We start from the raw sequence: 19,114 nt of genomic DNA on the forward strand, positions 1-19,114 counted from the left end.
TGATTGCTTTAATGGAAATGGTTATAACTATCGCGGGACTACAGCGGTGACACTATCAGGAAAAAGATGCCAGGAATGGGATTCCATGACACCACATAGACATGAGAAAACGTCGCACAATTTTCCTAATGTGTATATACATAGGCTGATTTTTGTACCTATACAGACCCAAAGAAAGAAAGACTTGCAATTAATAAGCTCCTTTCATGGCCTCAAGAAACCTTAAAAGCAATTTATAGCCAATGAAGTACTTATGAAGTGTAGTCACTGCCTTAATATCAAAAAACAGCTAATTTGTTCAGTGAGGTCCCACAATAAGACAATGTCCAGATAATCTGTTTTAGTGATATTGGTTAAGGGATAAATATTGGCCAGCTCAGTGGGGAGATTTCCTCTGTTCTTCTTTTATTATAGGTCTACCTGAGAGGGAGAAGGGTCCATGGCTTTTTTTTACTCATCCAAACAATGGTATCTCTGACAGTGGTCCCTCAAAACTTCTGTCGAGGATCCACCAAAATTTTGTGTGCAAATAATTGAAGTGGGATTTGAACCCATAACCTGCTGAGTCAGAGCCGAGAATGCTACAAATGTGCTTATTTGTCTTTAATGGTACTTAATTGTTAACAAGCCAAAATCAGTATAGCTGGCACTGTATTAATGTGTTGGTCCAGAGTACTCGAAGAAACTTCATGAGCATTGAAAAATTGGGCTAAGACTCCAATAATACTTGTGTAGCAAATGACTACACATTAACAGTCCATCACTATGATCATTATATTGAGTGTTCAAAGGAATTTCAACTCCTGTTTTCTCAACAACTCACTGTCTCTGTCTCCTGTACATTTTCATTTCCCCCGTGGTCTCATTATCTCCATTCTTGTGTTTTTGTTTCTGCTTTCTTGCTTTCCCTAATCCATTATCTCAAAATCCTCTGGTTTCTCACATTCTGCTGTCTTTTCACCTCATCTCTGTGCTCTTTTTGTTTTACTTCCTCTTATTTCCTCTCTAGCTTTCTACTTTAGTTCTTAATAGTTGCTTAAAATAGGGCCCTAGGGGCAGAATTTTCAGGTTGGCAGGCGCGATCGGCAGCTGCAGGATCAGCCGGGAAACAGGCCGCCACCTGCGATGGGCCCACAACCTCGATTTCACACTGGCGGGCCAATTAAGACCCACCCAGCGTGAAGCGTGGCTCCCCAATGGTCAGGAAGGCGAGGGCCAAGTCCAATGGCGACCCGGTGGCTGGTTTACAAACGGCACAGGCAGCCGTTTGAAGGCTGCCATGGAAGAAAGTCTCTTCTGCATTTTCAGCATTTGAGTTATGGAATCAAGTGCGGCTGGAGACACCAGGCTGGAGGTCAGGTCGGGTGGGCACTCGGCCCCCCACTTTTCGGTTGAGTGCCTCGCCGTGCTTCTGAAGGAGGTGGCTGACAGGAGGGACACCCTCGTCCCCTGAGATGGGAGGAGGAGGCCAATGCACCTCACGAAGAAAGCATGGGAGGAGGTGGCAGCACAGGTCAGCAGCCATGATGTGGTGTGGAGCACATGGGTGCAGTGCTGCAAGAGGTTCAGTGACCTACTGCGCTCAGGAAGGATGAGTACCATGTTGGCATGGATCAATGTAGTGAGGTGTTAAAGGCTGGCCACCCCCCTGTGGAGCTCAGGGGTATTAAAGTCTGAGTGTCAACTGTCAGTGACGCCTGAGTTGGCCAAGGGGTTGAGCCCTGGCAGTTTGGACTGACTCGGATGTGCCCTCCAAGATGTTGCTCAGATGGGTCGGTCAGGCTGCAATGGCACCGCAGGCAGATAGTAGACGAATCAATGCTCCTCTATCCTTCCAGGAGAAGTCGAGCCATAACCAATTGGAGAGGTCACGGACAGGTGGAGGCCCGCCCAACCTGCTGCTGCTGACCAGGTTTGAGCAGGTCATCCTGGAGCTGGAGTGCCGGCATGCTCCCCATACAAATGGTCCTGGAGAGGCAGGGATGTCAGACGAAGGTAAGACTGCAGTGCACAGAGGTGAGAGTTTCGGGTTGTGCAAACATTCTTCTGTAATCTCTTAATTGATGGGAGCCTCAAGCTTGGAGTCTCCATTGATCATTGAAAGACGTTGGCATTTTGATGCAAATCCCCATTGTCTCAAGGGTGCCTGGCATGCACAGTGACAGTATGATGACTTTAACTCATGACATGTCCTTGTTCTCCCTTAGATTCGCCAGTAGACACTCATTCTTAGGACCCAGAAGGGTCACCCTTGATGCCAGAGGATCACCAGGCTTCATCAGCATCTGCATCATGCCCGCACTCTGAACCAGGCACCATCTTGGTGGGCGTTAGATCGTCAGCAACATTGTTGGTGCACATTGGTGAGGTCACTTCATACTTGTTGAGGTGCAGGCAGAGGCAGAGAGTGCCCAGGGTGCCAGCAGTTGGAGCACTGCTGGGGACCATGAAGGTGCTCAGTCCAAGGCAGATGATGAGCCTCTGGAGTCGTCCAATAGGGGGCAGATGTTGGATGTCTAGCAGGATGTGCGGGAGGATCTGGCGGAGATCCATGAGGGCATGCGTGCTATGAGGAGAGATTGAGTCAGTTAGGATTATATTCACTGGAGTTTAGAAGAATGAGGGGGGATCTTATAGAAACTTATAAAATTCCAACAGGACTAGACAGGGTAGATGCAGGAAGGATGTTCCTGATGGTGTGGGAGTCCAGAACCAGGGGCCACAGTCTGAGAATGTGGGGTAGACCATTTAAGACTGAGATGAGAAATTTCTTCACCCAGAGAGTGGTGAGCCTATGGAATTCACTACCACAGAAGGTAGTTGAGGCCAAAACATTGTATGTTTTCAAGAAGGAGTTAGATGTAGCTCTTGGGGTGAAAGGGATCAAAGGATATGGGGAGAAAGCGGGAGCAGGCTATTGAATTGGATGATCATAGTGAATGACAGAACAGGCTCAAAGGGCTGAATGGCCTACTCCTATTTTCTATGTTTTTATGGTCTCTGTTGTGGAGGAGTCCATGCGGAGCATGAGCACTGCGTTTGACCCTCATTGACAAGCGCACTGCCTCCTCCATTGAGAGAGTGGCGACTCTTATGGAGAGGCTGCTCCAGGAGCAGAATCAGGGGTGCCTGGGGTTGTGCTCAGACCTGAAAGCCCTCACACAGGCAATGACCTCAGGTGGTCAGTGCCAGTGTGGGAGATGGATGAGGCACCCAGTATCCCAGCGAGGTGCCAATCCATCAGTGACGAGCAGGGAGATCCATAGTGACCTCATATTGGCTCATGAGCTGCTTGTTGTCTCTGTGGGCTCCTCTCAGGGCGCTACAGATGACAGCAGCAATTCCTCCGCCACTCTGCCAGTGTCCATCACATCTGATGAGGCTGCGATGACTGGGGAGATGCCAGCCCTGGCACTGGCTGCTCCCTCCCAGATGGGGCCAGCACAGGCTCCACTGGCCAAAGAATGACGCCAAGGTAACCAAGGCCAACAAGACAGCAGAGTCAGCAGGCTGCCTCCAATGCCGCTGCCAGCGAGGGGTTGGGGGGGTGGGGGGGTGGTGTGCACCAAGATGTTACACTTGCAAATGAAAGTTTAAGGTACCAATAGCAAAAGAGGGACTGTTCATGGGTGATCTTCGTTCAGTTATGTTTGATATATATGGCTGTTGGAGTGGACATCAACACCAGTAATGGTCATGTCAGTGTGATTTCAATGTGACAATAACATTAAATTTGCTTATGCTGTGATGGCCTGAGTATAATTCAACTTTTATTTTTGGTGCAGGGTACGCCAGTACATAAATCTTATTGCACAGGCACTGAGTAGACTTGGAGTTCACATGACTGGGCATTTCGGACATCCTGGATGCAGGCGGCAGCCCTGGCATGAGATGGGCGCGGTTATTTGGCAGCTTAGCTGAAGGAGCGTTGGATCAAAGTGTCCCTGTGTCCCTGCCTCCCTGGACATTACAGAGGTTTGTCTCCAAGCCCACAGCATTGTCCTCACCATGTTCCTCTTCTGACTCACCACTGGATTCATCCTCTATGGCCTGTGGAGCTGCATCAAGATTCTCTTCCTCCAGTGGGTCACCCCTTGCCAGTGCCAGATTGCGGAGAGCACAGCATGCTACCACGATCAGCGACACCCGCTCTGGGGTGTGCTCCCTCTGAACAGTCCAGGCATCGGAAGCTCATCTTCAGAAGACCTAAGGTCCTCTCTATCACCGCCCTTGTGGAAACATGATCCCTATTATAACGCTGCTCTGCCTCTGCTCTTGGGTGGCGGAGAGGCATCATAAACCACCTTGTCAGTGGATAGCCCTTTTCACTCGAAAGACCATAAGACATAGGAGCAGAAGTAGTCCATTCGACCCATCGAGTCTGCTCCACGATTCAATGAGATCATGGCTGATCTGATAACCCTCAATTCCACCTTCCTGCCTTTTCCTGTAACCCTTGATTCCCCTACTGATTAAAAATCTGTCTATCTCAGCCTTGAATATACTTAACGAACCAGCCTCTGCAGCCCTTTGGGGTAAAGAATTCCACAGGTTCACTAACATCTTGAGAGAAGAAATTCCTCCTCATCTCTGTTTTAAGTGGGTGCCCCCTTACTCTGAGATTACGCCTTCTGGTCCTAAACTCTCCCACAAGGGGAAACAACCTCTCAGCATCTACCCTGTCAATCCTCCTAAGAATCTTTTGTTTCAGTAAGTTCACCCCTCAATCTTCTAAGCTCCAACGAATGCAGGCCTAACCGACTCAACCTCTCCTCATAAGAAAATCCCTCCATCCCCGGGATCAACCTAGTGAACCTTCTCTGTACTACCTCCAGTGCCAGTGTATCTTAGATAAGGGGACCAAAACTGTTCACGGATTTCTAGGTGTGGTCTAACTAGAGCCTTCAATAGTTTTAGCAAGACTTCTCTATTTTTATACTCCGTTCCCTTTGAAATAAAGGCCAACATTCCATTTGCCTTATCTATTACCTACTGAATGTGTGTGCTCACTTTTGGGACCCCCAAATCCCTCTGTGCTGCAACTTTCTCAGTCTTTCTCCATTTAAATAATATTCAGCTCCTCTATTCTTCCTGCCAAAATGCATAATCTCACACTTTCCCTCATTATATTCCATCTGCTATGTTTTGTCCACTCACATAACCTATCTGTATCCCTCTGTAGACTCTTTGTGTCAACTTCATCACTTGCCTTCCTACCTATTTTTGTGTCATCTGCAAACTTGGTGATAGTACATTCATTTCCCACATCCAAGTCATTAATATATATTGTGAATAATTGTGGCCCCAGCACTGATCCCTGTGGCACTCCAGTAGTTATATGTTGCCTTTCTGAAAATGCCCCTTGTATCCCAACTCTCTGTCTTCTATTAGCTAGCCAGTCCTCTATCCATGCTAATATACTACCCCTAATACCATGGGTTCTTGTCTTATTAAGTAGCCTTATATAACCTTATCGAATGCCTTTTGGAAACCCAAATATATTACATTTACTGGTTCCCCTTTATTTATCCTGCTTGTTACTTCCTCAAAGAATTCTAATAAATTGGTTAGGTATGATTCCTCTTCATAAAGCCATGCTGACTCTGCTTGATTAGATTATGCATTTCTAAATGCTCTGCTATTGCATCCTCAATAATAGACTCCAACATTTTCCCAATGACAGATGTTAAGCTAACTAGCCTATAGTTACCTTATTTTTTTTTTGTCTCTCCCCCCTCCCCCCTTTTAGAATAATGGTGTTACATTGTCAGTTTTCCAATCCTCTGGGACTTTTCCAGAATCTAAGGACTCTTGGAAGATTACTAGCGTACCCACTATCTCTGCAGCTATTTCCTTTAATATTCTAGGATGCAGCCCATCAGGTCCAGGGGACTTATCGGCCTTTAGCCCCATTAGTTTCCCTAGTACTTTTTCTCTAGTGATAGTTATTGTATTTATTTCCTCCCCCACTTTTGCCCCATGGTTATTTAGTATTTTTGCTATGTTATTAGTGTCTTCTACCGTGAAGACTGTTGCAAAGTATTTATTCAACTCCTCTGCCGTTTCTTGGTTCCCCATTATTATTTCCCCAGCCTCATTCTCCAAGGGGCCTATATTGACTTTGGCCCCTCTCTTCCTTTTTATATATTTAAACAAGCTCTTACTGTCTGTTTTTATATTACTTGCTAGTTTACCCTCAAAGTTTAAATCCTCCCTCTTTATTTTTTTTTGGTCATCTTCTGTTGCTTTACCACTGGCTTACTACTAATCTTTGCCACATTGTATGTTTTTTCTTTCACTTTGAAACTATCCTTAACTTCCTTGGTTAACCATGGTTGGTTTATCCCCTTCCTACAATCCTCCTTCCTCACTGGGATATATCTTTGTTGTAAGTCATTAACTATTTTCTTAAACACCTGCCCTTGTTCATCAACTGCCTTTTCTGTTAAACCCCTTTCTCAGGCCACTCCAGCCAACTCTGCCCTCATTTCTTTGTAATTACCCTTATTTAAGTTTTGCCCAGATGTTTCCGAATTAAGTTTCTCAGTGTCAAACTGAGTGCTAAATTCCACCATATTATAGTCAATTTCCCAGGAGATCCTTTACTCCAAGATCATTTATTAAACCTGCCTCATAACACATTACCAAATCCAAAATATCCTGATCCCTGTTTGGATCCACAACATATTGTTCTAAGAAACTGTCCCAAATACACTCTGTGAATTCTTGCTCTTGGCTACCTCTGCCAATTTGATTTTCCTAACCTACATGGAGATTAAAGTCACCCGTGATTAATATACTGCCTTTTTTACATGCCCTTATTATTTGCTGATTTATCCTCTGTCCAACAGCAGGGCTACTGTTAGGGGGTCTATGGGCTACTCCCACCAGTGTCGTCTTCCCCTTGTTATTTCTTTCACCCATATGGATTCCACATCCTCCGATCCAAGATTTCTTGTAATCTTACTTATTCCATCGCATACTAACAAAGCTACCCCACCACCCTTTCCTTCCTGCCTGTCCTTTCGAAAAGTCACATACTCCTGAATATTTAGTTCCCAGCTTTGATCTCCTTGTAACAATGTCTCTGTAATGGCTATAAGATCAAACCCATTAATCTCGATTTATGCCGCTTATTCATTTATTTTGTTCTGAATACTACGTGCACTTAAGTAAAGAGCCATTAATTTTGCCTTTTTACCATTTTTCCTCCTTTGACCCTGATCACAGACCAAATTTGAATTATCTAACTGTGGGGTGTGACTGCCTCCTGGAGCAAACTGTCCAGGAACTTTCTCCTCCCTGATGTGGCACAATGTCTGCAGCTCAGACTCCAGCTCCTTAACTTGGATCCAAAGTTCCTCGAGCTGCAAACACTTACTACAGACCTGTTTGCCCCGGATCACCTTGGTGTTCAGCAGCTCCCACATTCCACAGCAGCAACACATAACCCGTCCTGCCATTGCTTTCTCATTTTATTTATTTATTTATTTAATTATTCTAGCGCCCCTGCTCTTTACACTTCATTGAGTTTAATTATTTACATCAGTCTTGATCTTATGTTCAACAGGCTATTTTTAAGAAAGAAAATAAAAACTAGAAATCTAAACACTAACTATCTAAACACTAACTATAGACCTTAATTTTACTCTAAAGACTAGAAAAACTAAAAATACTCACCAATCCAACTCACCAATCAGCTGCCCTCCGTGCTCTTTTTAAATGAAGTCCACAGCTCACCCACTTTCTGTTTTAAATGAAGTCCACGCTCACCCAGCAGCCATCCATCCAGTCAGGCTGGAGCACTGAAGAGCCTTGGCACCTGGAAGTGTCTGAGGATGTAGGCGTCATGAGAGCTGCCAGGGTACTTGCACAGACTTGCAGAATATGCATCCTATGGTCACACACTATCTGAACGTTCATGGAGTGGGAGCCCTTCCTGTTAATGAAGGCACCCGGCTGACCCACAAGCGCCTTGATGGTCACGTGTGCAATCAGCGGCACACTGGATGTGGGGTAACCCAGCAATCGCTGCCAAGCCCCTGGATTGCTCAGCCTGGCTGCCTCACCTGTACGGAAATGAATTAAAGTCAATACCCGCCTGCTTGACACAAGTATGGACAGCTGATTGGGAGATGCCACACAGATCCCCCATTGACCCCTGGAAAGAGCTGGAGGCATAGAGATTGAGAGCCACTGTGACCTTCAGTGCCACTGGCATGGGGTGTCCACCCACACAGTCGGATGTGATCTCAGGCCCAATCACCTGAAAAATGGAGGGCACACTCTCCCTGGAGAGGTGGAGCCTCCTTCGGCATTGTACCTCGGACATATTGAGGTAGCTGCATCACCGCCTGTAAACCCAGGCAGCAGGACAGTGTCGTCTTCTGCGGCCCCTAATGCCTTGAACTACCTGCTGGCCGTGCACCCCTTGTACCTGCACCTCTCCTCTCACAGGCCGCTCTCCTGGAAGCTGCATTGGGACACCTGATCTCCTTTCCCCTCTGCCCCTCTGTTCCTTTTCAGAGGAAGTGCCACTAGCAGAGACCACAATCCCCATTACCAGGGTAAGGGAAAGCTGTCTGATACCTGGAAGGGTCCACACAGCATAAATCCTCTAGGGGCCTTGGAGAAACTAGTGAGTCGTGAAATTAAACCTGGAAATGCTAAGAATGAAGCCCTGAACAGACATGAGTAGGCCAAAATACCAGTAAGCAACCAATAGCAAACGATCTTCAAAACTCCTCACTATTCACACTGGCAATGCTGCTGACCCTTTTTATCCCGCCCTTGGATGAGGTATTGCCAATATTCGGCTGCCCGTGTGATAAGCGTGAATTCGCACAGGCAATGTGAAATAGTGGTCGATTGCCTTAACTGGCCTCTTAATTGATGGCGGGCATGGCTCTGACACCCATGTGCATCTGCTGACCAAAGTATCGCGCAAACGCAGGATGATTGCTCGCCCGACGTCATCTCGCACGATTTCACGTCCGATCAGGTTGGTGTGTGCCCGTCTGCTGACCTTAAAATTCTGCCCCAGGACTTGGTGGCCAAGGAAGGGTACGTTCACAATGCAGCCAAACAGGTTGGTTATCAACCTGTAAATCCTTCCAACATATGCTAATGGCAGGTGGTGAAAGAGGGAGATGGTCAGTCATATGATGAAAAGAAAATTGAGGCCTCTAACATCACCTTTCATAACTCCAGGACTACAACATGCATGTAAAAGTGCATATTGAAACAACAACTCGGACTCGTGGGGACAGCCAGTGTGGTTCAGATTGGTGCCAACACCATGGGGTTTGACCCCTGTTCTGGCTGGGTAGATTCGGGACCTGCCTCCTTGCCCTACCAGTGGTGGAGATCATGGCGCTGTGGATGGACCTGCCTTCAGGCAGAAAACTGAACAAGAAGATTGAAAACAGGAAGAACTAACAGCAATGTGCAAAGCCACAGGTTAATATTTCATTCAGCTATGCAACTGGTTGCTGGGACCTCTTGTTATATATGACAATTCCATTGATGTGACATAGAGCTCTTCGTTAATGGTTATTTACTGATTTGTCCTCATCTTGTATTTGCTGCAAGATTTTAATCTCATTCTGCAATTCTGCACAATCAGTTGAACTCTCACTGTGTAATTTCTCAAAACTGGTCATGATCATCGTCCATTTTCCCCCTCAATGTGATTTTTTTTCCATGATTATTAGTTCAGTAATTATTTTATCCCTCGATTGCTTACTCTCAAACCACAGTTCCTAACTAACGGTGCCACAATTCCCCTTGAATGTTCGTTCATGGTCAATGACACTTTGTGGTTTTGGGACTAGTTAATGAGTCATTAATAACAAACATCTTGAATAAAAGTGATGAGTGAATAGATGTTGCTGCAAATCTTTTGTACAATTTGCAATGCTCCCATTATCAAACAGAGTGATTGGATACCATTGAAATAAATTTACAATTCCATCAGTACAGTATCTCCCACATCTGCAACATCCACCACCTAGAAGGACAAAAGGAATGGGCGCATGGGAACAAAGTCATCTCCAAGTGACACATTGTCATGACTTGGACATACATTGATGTTCTGTCATTCCCATTGGGTCATAATCCAGGAGCTTCCTACTTTAACAGTACTGTGGGAGTACCATCACCACATGGATTGAAATGGTTCAAGAAGAAGACCTCCTAAGGGCAAATGACTTGGGCAATAAATGCTGGCCTGATCTTTGATGCCCACATCCCAATAAATGGTTAATACAAAATATAAGTAACTACTGATAATTTAATTTCAGGCTGCATTGGAAATCCAGAGTTTTGTTCCTGGTGATTCACTGAATGGTCTCAAACCATGGGGTGACTGTGATAAGTGAATAAGTATTTGGGGAAATTGTGGGATCAAGGCATTTTCTAGGTATAGGTAACATTTCCTTATTCTATGAGCCGGATTTTCTCTACGGGGTTGGAAACCGAAATTGGGATTGTTTCTGGGTCCTGAAATGGTCACTTATTGGTATTTTCATGGAGGGACTCATTCAATTAGCATGGAGAGACGAGTTGTTCCCTGTGTTTTTATGGGCGGTGGCTGGGCTTTTGAAGCTGGAGGGTCAATCAGATACCTTTGAGCTTGAGAAGAGCAGAAACCTGCAATGGATGGGTGAGAGGGCACTTCAACATGGAGATGTCCTCTCAGCAAGTTTTTTAAAACTTTAATTAAAAGATTCTTGCAGCCAGGCCGCCGCTTGGGGAAGCTGGGTAGCCTTTCCGCAATGCAGCATATGGTTGCATCCGCACTGAGAATGAAAATGCAGGCCTGTGAGATGTCTCATATTCACTTCATTTTGTTCTACATTTGCTATCCATTCAAATGCAAAACATATCCATTGTGACAGAGTTCTATTTTTAATGGATAAATGTTATATTTAAGTCTTTGTTAGATCTGGACCTGCATTTTATGTTCTGAGGTTGGGCGTGTGCCCAACAAGCACCTTGGTGATCATTAGATCATTGGCTACAATGCCAGTGCACAGTGGGGAGGGCACAACATACTCACATGAGGAGCTGGTGGAGGTAGAGAATGCTGGCATTCGGAGGTCAGCTGGAGACCAGGACCATGCTGATTCTGAGGCAGATGACGAGCCTCTGGAGCCATCTATTAGGCGGCAGATGCAGAATGTCCAGCGGGATGCTGGGAGGATCTGGCAGAGATTCCTGAGGATTTGCTTCTGTCATGGAGGAGTCCATGTGGAGCAAGAATACTGCGTTGACCTTGAGCACTGAGCGCATTACCTCCTCCATTGAAAGTGACAATCTCATGGAGAGGCAGCTCCAGGGACAAAGGCAGGAAACTCTGGGTTGGTGCTCGGACCTGTAAGCCCTCACACAGACATTGACCTCAGGAGGTCACTACCTGTGTGAGAGATGGATGAGGCAACTAGCATTTCCCGGCGTCATTGCACACGCATGCAATATTGACGTTGGCAGGCATGTGCGGGAGTTGGAGCTGTGCCCATCGACAAGTAAGGAGCCAATTAAGGCCAATAAGAAGCCTATTGACCAAGATTTTACACTGCCCGTGCAATTTCATGCTCGTCAAATGGGCAAAATGGGGAAGCGGGCAGCACATTTTTATCAAATTGTCATCCAAGTGCAGGATAAAATGGGTCCGGCGCATTTCCGTTGTGAGTTTTGTAGATTGTTTGCTGCTGGTTGCTTTGTGAAACTTGACAGTTTTAATCTCTTTTTATCTTCAGTCTTTGCATTGCTAGCCTTCATTTCAGGACTCATTGGTGTCTCCAAGGCCTCTGAAGGATTTATACCATGTAGGCCCTTCCGGTCACCAGACAATTTTCTGTGGTAATGGGGATTGTCTACTGCACTGGTGGGATCTCCTCTGAGGAGGAAGAGAGAAGTAGAGGGAGAGGAGGCTACGTGTCGGCAAGCAGCGACCATGGGAGTGACCTGTGAGAGGAGAAGCACAGGCACAAGGGGGTGCAGGGCCAGTAGGGAGTCCAGGGTGGAACAGACCGCTGAAGATGCCACTATCCTGCTGCTGGAGTGTACAGGCAACGATGCAGCTACCTCAACATGTCAGAAGTGCAGTGCCGAAGGAGGCTCCGCCTCTCTGGGGAGACTGTGACCTCCATATGTCAGATGATTGGGCCGGAGATTACCTCCAACTATTTGGGTAGCCACCCCATGCCAGTGGCTCAATAGATCACAGTGGCCCTCTACTTCTATGCCTTCGGCTCTTTCCAGGGATCAGTGGGGGATCTGTGTGGAGTGTTCCAATCAGCTGTCCACAGTTGCGTCAAACTGGTCACTGTTGCTCTGTTCAGGCGGGTCATGACATTTATTCCTCACTGGACGGATGAGGCCAGTGAGCTGAGTGAGCCAGAGGCTTCGATGCGATTGCTAGGTTCCCCCGCATCTATGGTGTCATCGACTGCACTCATGTGGCCATCAAGGCAACAGCGGGTGAGCTGGTTGCCTTCATGAACAGGAAGGGCTTCCACTCCATGAACGTGCAGATAGTTTGTGACTACAAGATGCAGATTCTGCAAACCTGTGCAAGGTATTCTGGCAGCTCCCATGACACATACCTCCTCAGACACTCACAGGTGCTAAGGCTGTTCGTCTCTACAGCTTGGCTGGATGGATGGCTGCTGGGTGACAAGGGCTATCTATTGAAAAGGTGGCTTCTGATGCCTCTCCAGCTCTCAAGAACACAAGTAGAGCAGAGGCATAATAGGAGTTATGCCTCCACAAGGGTGTTGATAGAGAAGACCATTGATCTGCAGAAGATGAGTTTCAGATGACTGGACCGTTCAGTGGTAGCATTGCAATATCCTCCAGAGTGTGTGTCTTTTATACTAGTTTCATGCTGCACTCCACAATCTGGCTCTGGTAAGGGGAGACACACTGGAGGATGAGGATTTTGAGGCAGCTCCACAGGCCACAGTAGATAACTCCATGGTGGATCAGGAGAGGATCCCAGGGAAGAACATGGTGAGGATGTGGAGGCAGACATGTGGAACCTTCAGGGAGGCCTTGATTCAACGCATATCTTCAGCTAGGCTGCCAAGGCTCTGCTTCCACCTCATGCTTCCTTTCCAGATGTTTGCAATGACCTGTTCCATTGAACCCAAAGTCCACTCAGTTTTGTGCAATGAAGTTTAGAGCCCCTCATATCCAGCATGAGATACTGGCGTGCCCTGCACCTATAAAATAAATGAAGCATACTCAGGCCGTTAACACAAAAGCAAAATTTGTATGCTCTTGGCACTTACAATGAACCTAACATTATAAGGTGTTAACTGTCACACCAGTAAACAACTTAACAAATAATGGCAGAACAGAAGAGCACCCATGAAAAGTCATTCTTGTGCTCACGGTGATTTAAACGAACATTTGTGAGTGCTGCGTATTGGTGCTTGATGCCCCCCCAACTTGCTGGCAGCGGCATTGGAGGCAGCATGCTGACTTAGGTGTTGTTTGGCCCTGATTACTTTGGCGGTCGTTGTCTGGCCGGCAGAGCCTGGGCGGCCACTGCCTGTGAGGGTGCGTCCAGTGCCATGGCTGGGCATTCTTCAGTTGTCATGGCCTCATCAGATGGCACAGTCACTGGCAGGGGGGGCAGAGGAGATTCTGCTGCCATTCAGAGCACCGAGAGAGGAGCCTGCAGAGAGGGCACAAAGCTCGGCAGCCAACGTGATGTCAGTCTGGACCTCCATGCTCGTCATTGATGGACTGGCACCTAGCAGAAATACTAGTTGCCTCATCCATCTCTCACACTGGCAAGGACTCCTCCACGTCAGAGGCCATGGCACGCAAACCCTCAGGAAAGTCCGCCAGATCCTCTCGTGCATCCCACTGGACATCGAACATCGGCCACCTAATAGACGACTCCAGAGGCTCGCCACCTGCCTTGGACTCAACATGGTCCTGGTCTCCAGCTGTCCTCCGACTACTGGCGCCCTAGGCACTCTCTTCCTCCACCAGCTCCTCATACGAGTGTGCTGTGCCTTCCCTGCTGTGCACTGACATTGTAGCCGACAATCTAATGACCACCAAGTTGCTTGCTTCTGTGCTGGTGCCTGATGCAGAGAGGGGGTACGAAGCAAGTGCATCTGACGGGCACTGGTCCTCCAGTGTCAAGGATGGCTCCTCGGAGTCTTGCAGTTGTTTGCTGGATGGCGATTCTAGGGGAGAAAAACAACATGTCAGTAGTATCAGTCATCACACTGTCACTGTGCATGCTAGGCAAGCTGGTGAGACAATAGAGATCTGCATCATGGTGCCATCACCTTTCAATGAACAAGCAGGACTGAAGGTTTGAGGTTTCCATTTCAGATGAGACAACACAAATATATTTACACATTCCAACACTCTCGCATCTGTGCACTGCACTCTTACCGTCGTCAGAGACCCCTGCCTTTCCACGACCGGTGGACCGAGCTGGGCATTGACACTACACGTCCAGGGCATCCATCTCGTACCTCATCAGAATCATTAGGTTTGGGGGCCCTCCACCTGACCTTGACCTCTCGATGGTGTTTTGGCTTCTGTTCTGAAATGATACAGGAACATTGATTAGTCCACTTTCTACCTGCACCATCTTTGCAGCCTAGCCTACCCCACCTGAGGAATACCTTGCAGGGCACATCCAAGTTGTGGCCCTCAACCCTCCAAGCAATCAGGCCAAGCAGCAGGAGGTCATCACCTTGGCCAGCGCCAATATTAGTGACAGTTGGCACTCAAACTCTTACACCCCTGAGCACTACAGGGGGATGGCCAGCCATTAACACTTCTCTACGGAGATCTAAGCCAGCTCAGAATTCACCTTTGCCGAGCGCAGCAGATCATTGAACCTTTTACAGCACTGCACCAATGTGCGCCGTACAACATCATGTCTGCTGACCTGGGCTTCCACCTCTGCCCGTCCCTCCTTGGTGAGGTACAGTGGCCTCTTCTTGCCACCCCTGGGTATCAAGATGTCCCACCTAGCACTGACATCCTCCACAAGGATTCCCAGGCACACATCAGAGAAACGGGGGGCAAGTACCCACTGGACTTGCCCTCCTGCCTGGCATGCCCAGCAGGTGCAGATACCATTGCTATTCCACACAAATTTTCCTTCCTCAAACTCGGTGCCCCCTGGCAGCCTTCAGGGAACTCCCTCTGCTGCTTTTGAATCTCCTACTGGGTCACCATTGGACCTGGCACCCGACAGACACCCGCCCCCGCTTGGCCCTTCCGACCAATGAAAAGGTGCCTTTCATACTGGGCAGGGCTTAATTGGCCACCCAGTGTGAAATCGCTTTGAAAACGTGATATGGCCCAGGAGCAAATTGTACATCTGCTTCCGGGTCTGCTTGCTTTGCGCGCATGCCAAGTGTGAAAATCAGGCCCTGGTAAGTATGCCTCAAAATAAAACACCATACCTTAAGAAATACAGAATATTTCAAGATAAACAACATTACAAGCTTGAAAGGTTTCTCTCCAGGATAAGACAAGAAATGAAATTAGATTTGCCCAAAGCAAACCCCTGAGTGATTGTTGATATTTTTACTTTCAATCTACAGGGGCCTGGTTGGCAATTATTGTAGAAATCCTGATCAGGATAGGGCACCTTGGTGCTACTCAACTGATCCTTCAGTCCGATGGGAATACTGCAGGATTTCAAAGTGCAACACCGTACAACCACAACCGCCCACTATCATCCCTGTACATGGAGGAGGCAGTGAGGCATCGCAAGCACCTGATGGTCAACCAGGTAATTAGAAGTAACTTATTTAGGAAGCCAGACATCTAAGTTCTAATTTTTGCAAAACAAGAAGGGCTCTGAGCCTTAGCTAAAATGGCGCCCGAGCCCAGAATCCGGCACTGACCATTTTCATGGTGGGAGAGTGCAGGATATAATTCACACATGGAGGAAGTAGCCCACTTAAAAGTGCAGCTGTCTTCAAACAGAAACAATTTTGGTCATCCAGACTTCTGAAACATTACTTGTGAGCTTCACGACTTTGATTGGAAGGCCTGAACTTAATGGAGTTATTTTGACAGGTAAGGTACCCCTTTTGGAGAATGCTCATCCTCTTTGAGAGAGGTCAAGTACCCTTAGAGATAGTTAAGAGTAGGCATGAATGTGCATAAGAAGTGATAAGGGCCAGGATTTTCTAGCCCTTTCGTGGCAGGACCCACCACAGGAGATTCGGCAGCCCAGCAAAAAGTCCATTGACTTTTAGTGGGACCGGATTATCCCAGTGGCAGGCAGGGCCAGAAAATTCCACACAATATGTGTGAAGTTGTCAAATCATTTAAATCCTCTGCAGTTGAAAAAAATCAGTGCTTGCAATTTCAATAGCTGTTTATTGACATAAGCCTGACGACTATCGTTATGGTATTATTTCTTCCTGACTGCACTCACAATCTATCATTACCACAAAGGGTAAATTTACAAGTTTGATTGACAGCTGCAAGTGGTCATTAGCAGATTAGCTATCTTTGGGCTATGAATACAAATATTTGGTTTCATAAAGGATTAAGTACTTGAAGGGATTTAAATCCATGTTGGGAGGATGAAATGGGAAGCGGGTGGGGCTGCTTTTTAAAATTTCCCCTACAATGCACCTTTCTCAGCAGGACGGGAATCATGTCGGATTGTGACCCAAAGCTCATTTAAGGTAGCATCGGGTTCACAATTTAAATTCCTGCTGGAAATCCAAATTTCCTTTCTCATGGTATTTGCATAGAGGCGGGTGGGTTCGTGAAGCCTGTGGGGACCCCGCCAGGTAAATCAGTTTGTGAACCTTGGGGGACTTATCTGTTAACTAGTGTAACAATTAGAGCTTAGAACTGATATTATATAATATTAAATGTGCTTAAAGGTACAGCTAGAATTGAGAATATTTCAGGAGAAATACACTTTAAGAAGTAAATACTGCATAAACTAACAATGCAGATATCACAATAATAAACATAGAGAAAAGTAGGCTTACATAGCAAGCACTTTTGAAATTAAACCATCAACAAGCGTCTGATTGCTTTAATATTACATCTACTCCAAATATTCCCTCTAGTTTAGCATCAGTCGACATTCCTAGAAGTGCTGCTGTCTCCTTTAGAATCAGGAGTTTACCCGAATGGCCCGGTAGCAGTTATATAATGGCATGACCTGGGAACATAACAATAAGACCCCCCCTCCCCCCTCATACAAAATGAATATCACAGTTCTCATACATATCCTTGTGTGTAGTTCACAAATGATTTAAATATTGATAATCCATTTAGAGACATAAGGCCAAATTTGTTCTTAAATTGACAGCAGTACCTATCTGTGCCAATCTTTCTATTTACATGATGAGTGGAATAATATTGATTGTTGTAAACATAATGCAATTACAGTAAAATTAAAGCATCTGGTTGAGATTGCAATTAACCAGAAGAGTGTACATCTTATAGCAGGTGCACCATGTTTACAAGCGTAAATTGGAATAATAAAATAACAGTGGTGCTTGTGCAAACAGTCATATTTCACTCACATTCTGTGTTACTAGTTGGTGGGCCTCCACCATTGACCATCCTGCATTGTCTGCCATAAGTGAACAAAACTGGTCCTTCATGATTTATGCTCTGATTTTCACTTCCCTCCATATGACAGGCTAGCTTGGCATCTGAGCTTGATCTGGGACTATGTAAACCTGCATCTTACTGTTCCACATTGCCCTGATTTATACTCTTTTAAATTAAAAAATCATTATAGTTTTGTTATATGTGCACTGGGTCTCTCAGCACAATAAAAGTCCCCATTGTCTCAGAGATGCTGCAATGAAAGAGATGGAAGTCTTTGTTATGACCCATCAGTTGGTAAAGCTGACTTATTTAAAAATCTCAGAGGGAAACTTTAAATAACTGTCTTAACTTATATTTTAAGTGGTATGTTTGAGATGCAACTCTAAATTCAGGAATCAGGCCACCAGTTCTGAAGAGGCTTTATATTAAACTAAATGAAACATTTTATTAATTTACACAAGTTAAATATATACACATGGCTACAAATTACTACTACCATAACTTCTAACAAATTCCCAAACTAATCTTCATTAAGGCATCAGCACCCATAGACATAACCAGACACCAAGCATGTTCACCTTACGAATTCCTTTCACCTTGGTTCTTGTGGCGACAGTTGTAGGCTTACAGCTGCTTTGATCTTACATTGCCTATGCCCTGCACACACAAAACTGCTATATCCAGCACATCTCATTGAATGTAATTATCTTCGTAGCAACAGCCTCTTTGAACTCCACTCTTCAAACAATAAAACCCTTTTCATAGTACCAATTTTATTAGTAATATAAACATATTGCTTGGCCTCTGCTAGTTAGGTGCCAGATTTCACCCCACTTCTTGAAGCTCTATTCAGCAAAATGCAAATGCACCTCAAAACTAGTACACACCAAAACACCCAGACTAGCTAACTTTAATCCAATTAAGACATACCCACAGACTAAACCTCTATATTAAAAGAAAAACATTTTCCAATAATATTGTATACATTAATAGCTTCATGCCAAGTCATTTTTTCCTCTGTTAATTATATTTTGCCAGATTGCATAGTAGGTAATGGAGTGACATATCGCGGGACAAGATCAACCACATCGAGTGGCAGGACATGCCAAAATTGGTCAGTGATGTTCCCCCATTCTCATAGATACCTCACTCCTGAGACACACCCTAAGGCTGGACTGGTGGGAAATGTGAGTTGACTATGGTCTGCTGAAACAAGTCCTCAGCTGTAATGTTTCAAAGAATGCATTTCATTTGTTCTAAACTGGCCTATCTTTTTCATCACAAAAGCCACCTTGTACTTGTAGAACACCCTTACTGCTGGAGGATTTTACAAAGGGGCAAGAGGACACCAGAGAAGAAATTACGAAATGTAGGGATTATAGGAGACTGGAAAGCAGGTCACCTAATTATAGAAATGTCGATACATTCGATCCATTGTGTCTGTTAGCTCCATGTTAGAGCAAATTGCCTGTGCCCCACCTCCCTGCTCTCTCCATATCTTTTAACATCCTTCTCTGACAAATTGCCTCATTCT

At 45.9% G+C, this 19,114-nt stretch overlaps 1 protein-coding gene across 1 annotated transcript in view; it reads left to right on the forward strand.

Annotated features, from left to right (window-relative positions):
- Positions 1 to 19,114, forward strand: part of LOC121288275 (plasminogen-like) — a 216,023-nt gene that overhangs the window by 116,496 nt on the left and 80,413 nt on the right. Inside the window, exons 12-20 of the mRNA XM_041206794.1 lie at positions 2,208 to 2,215; positions 8,954 to 9,088; positions 10,302 to 10,362; positions 11,760 to 11,862; positions 12,918 to 13,014; positions 14,792 to 14,957; positions 15,591 to 15,781; positions 15,999 to 16,071; positions 18,619 to 18,767. Coding sequence (XP_041062728.1) covers positions 2,208 to 2,215; positions 8,954 to 9,088; positions 10,302 to 10,362; positions 11,760 to 11,862; positions 12,918 to 13,014; positions 14,792 to 14,957; positions 15,591 to 15,781; positions 15,999 to 16,071; positions 18,619 to 18,767 — 983 coding nt within the window. The remainder of the gene's footprint in view (positions 1 to 2,207; positions 2,216 to 8,953; positions 9,089 to 10,301; positions 10,363 to 11,759; positions 11,863 to 12,917; positions 13,015 to 14,791; positions 14,958 to 15,590; positions 15,782 to 15,998; positions 16,072 to 18,618; positions 18,768 to 19,114) is intronic.

This window comes from Carcharodon carcharias, chromosome 2 (genome assembly GCF_017639515.1).
Source record: "Carcharodon carcharias isolate sCarCar2 chromosome 2, sCarCar2.pri, whole genome shotgun sequence".
Taxonomy (NCBI): Eukaryota; Metazoa; Chordata; class Chondrichthyes; order Lamniformes; family Lamnidae; genus Carcharodon; species Carcharodon carcharias.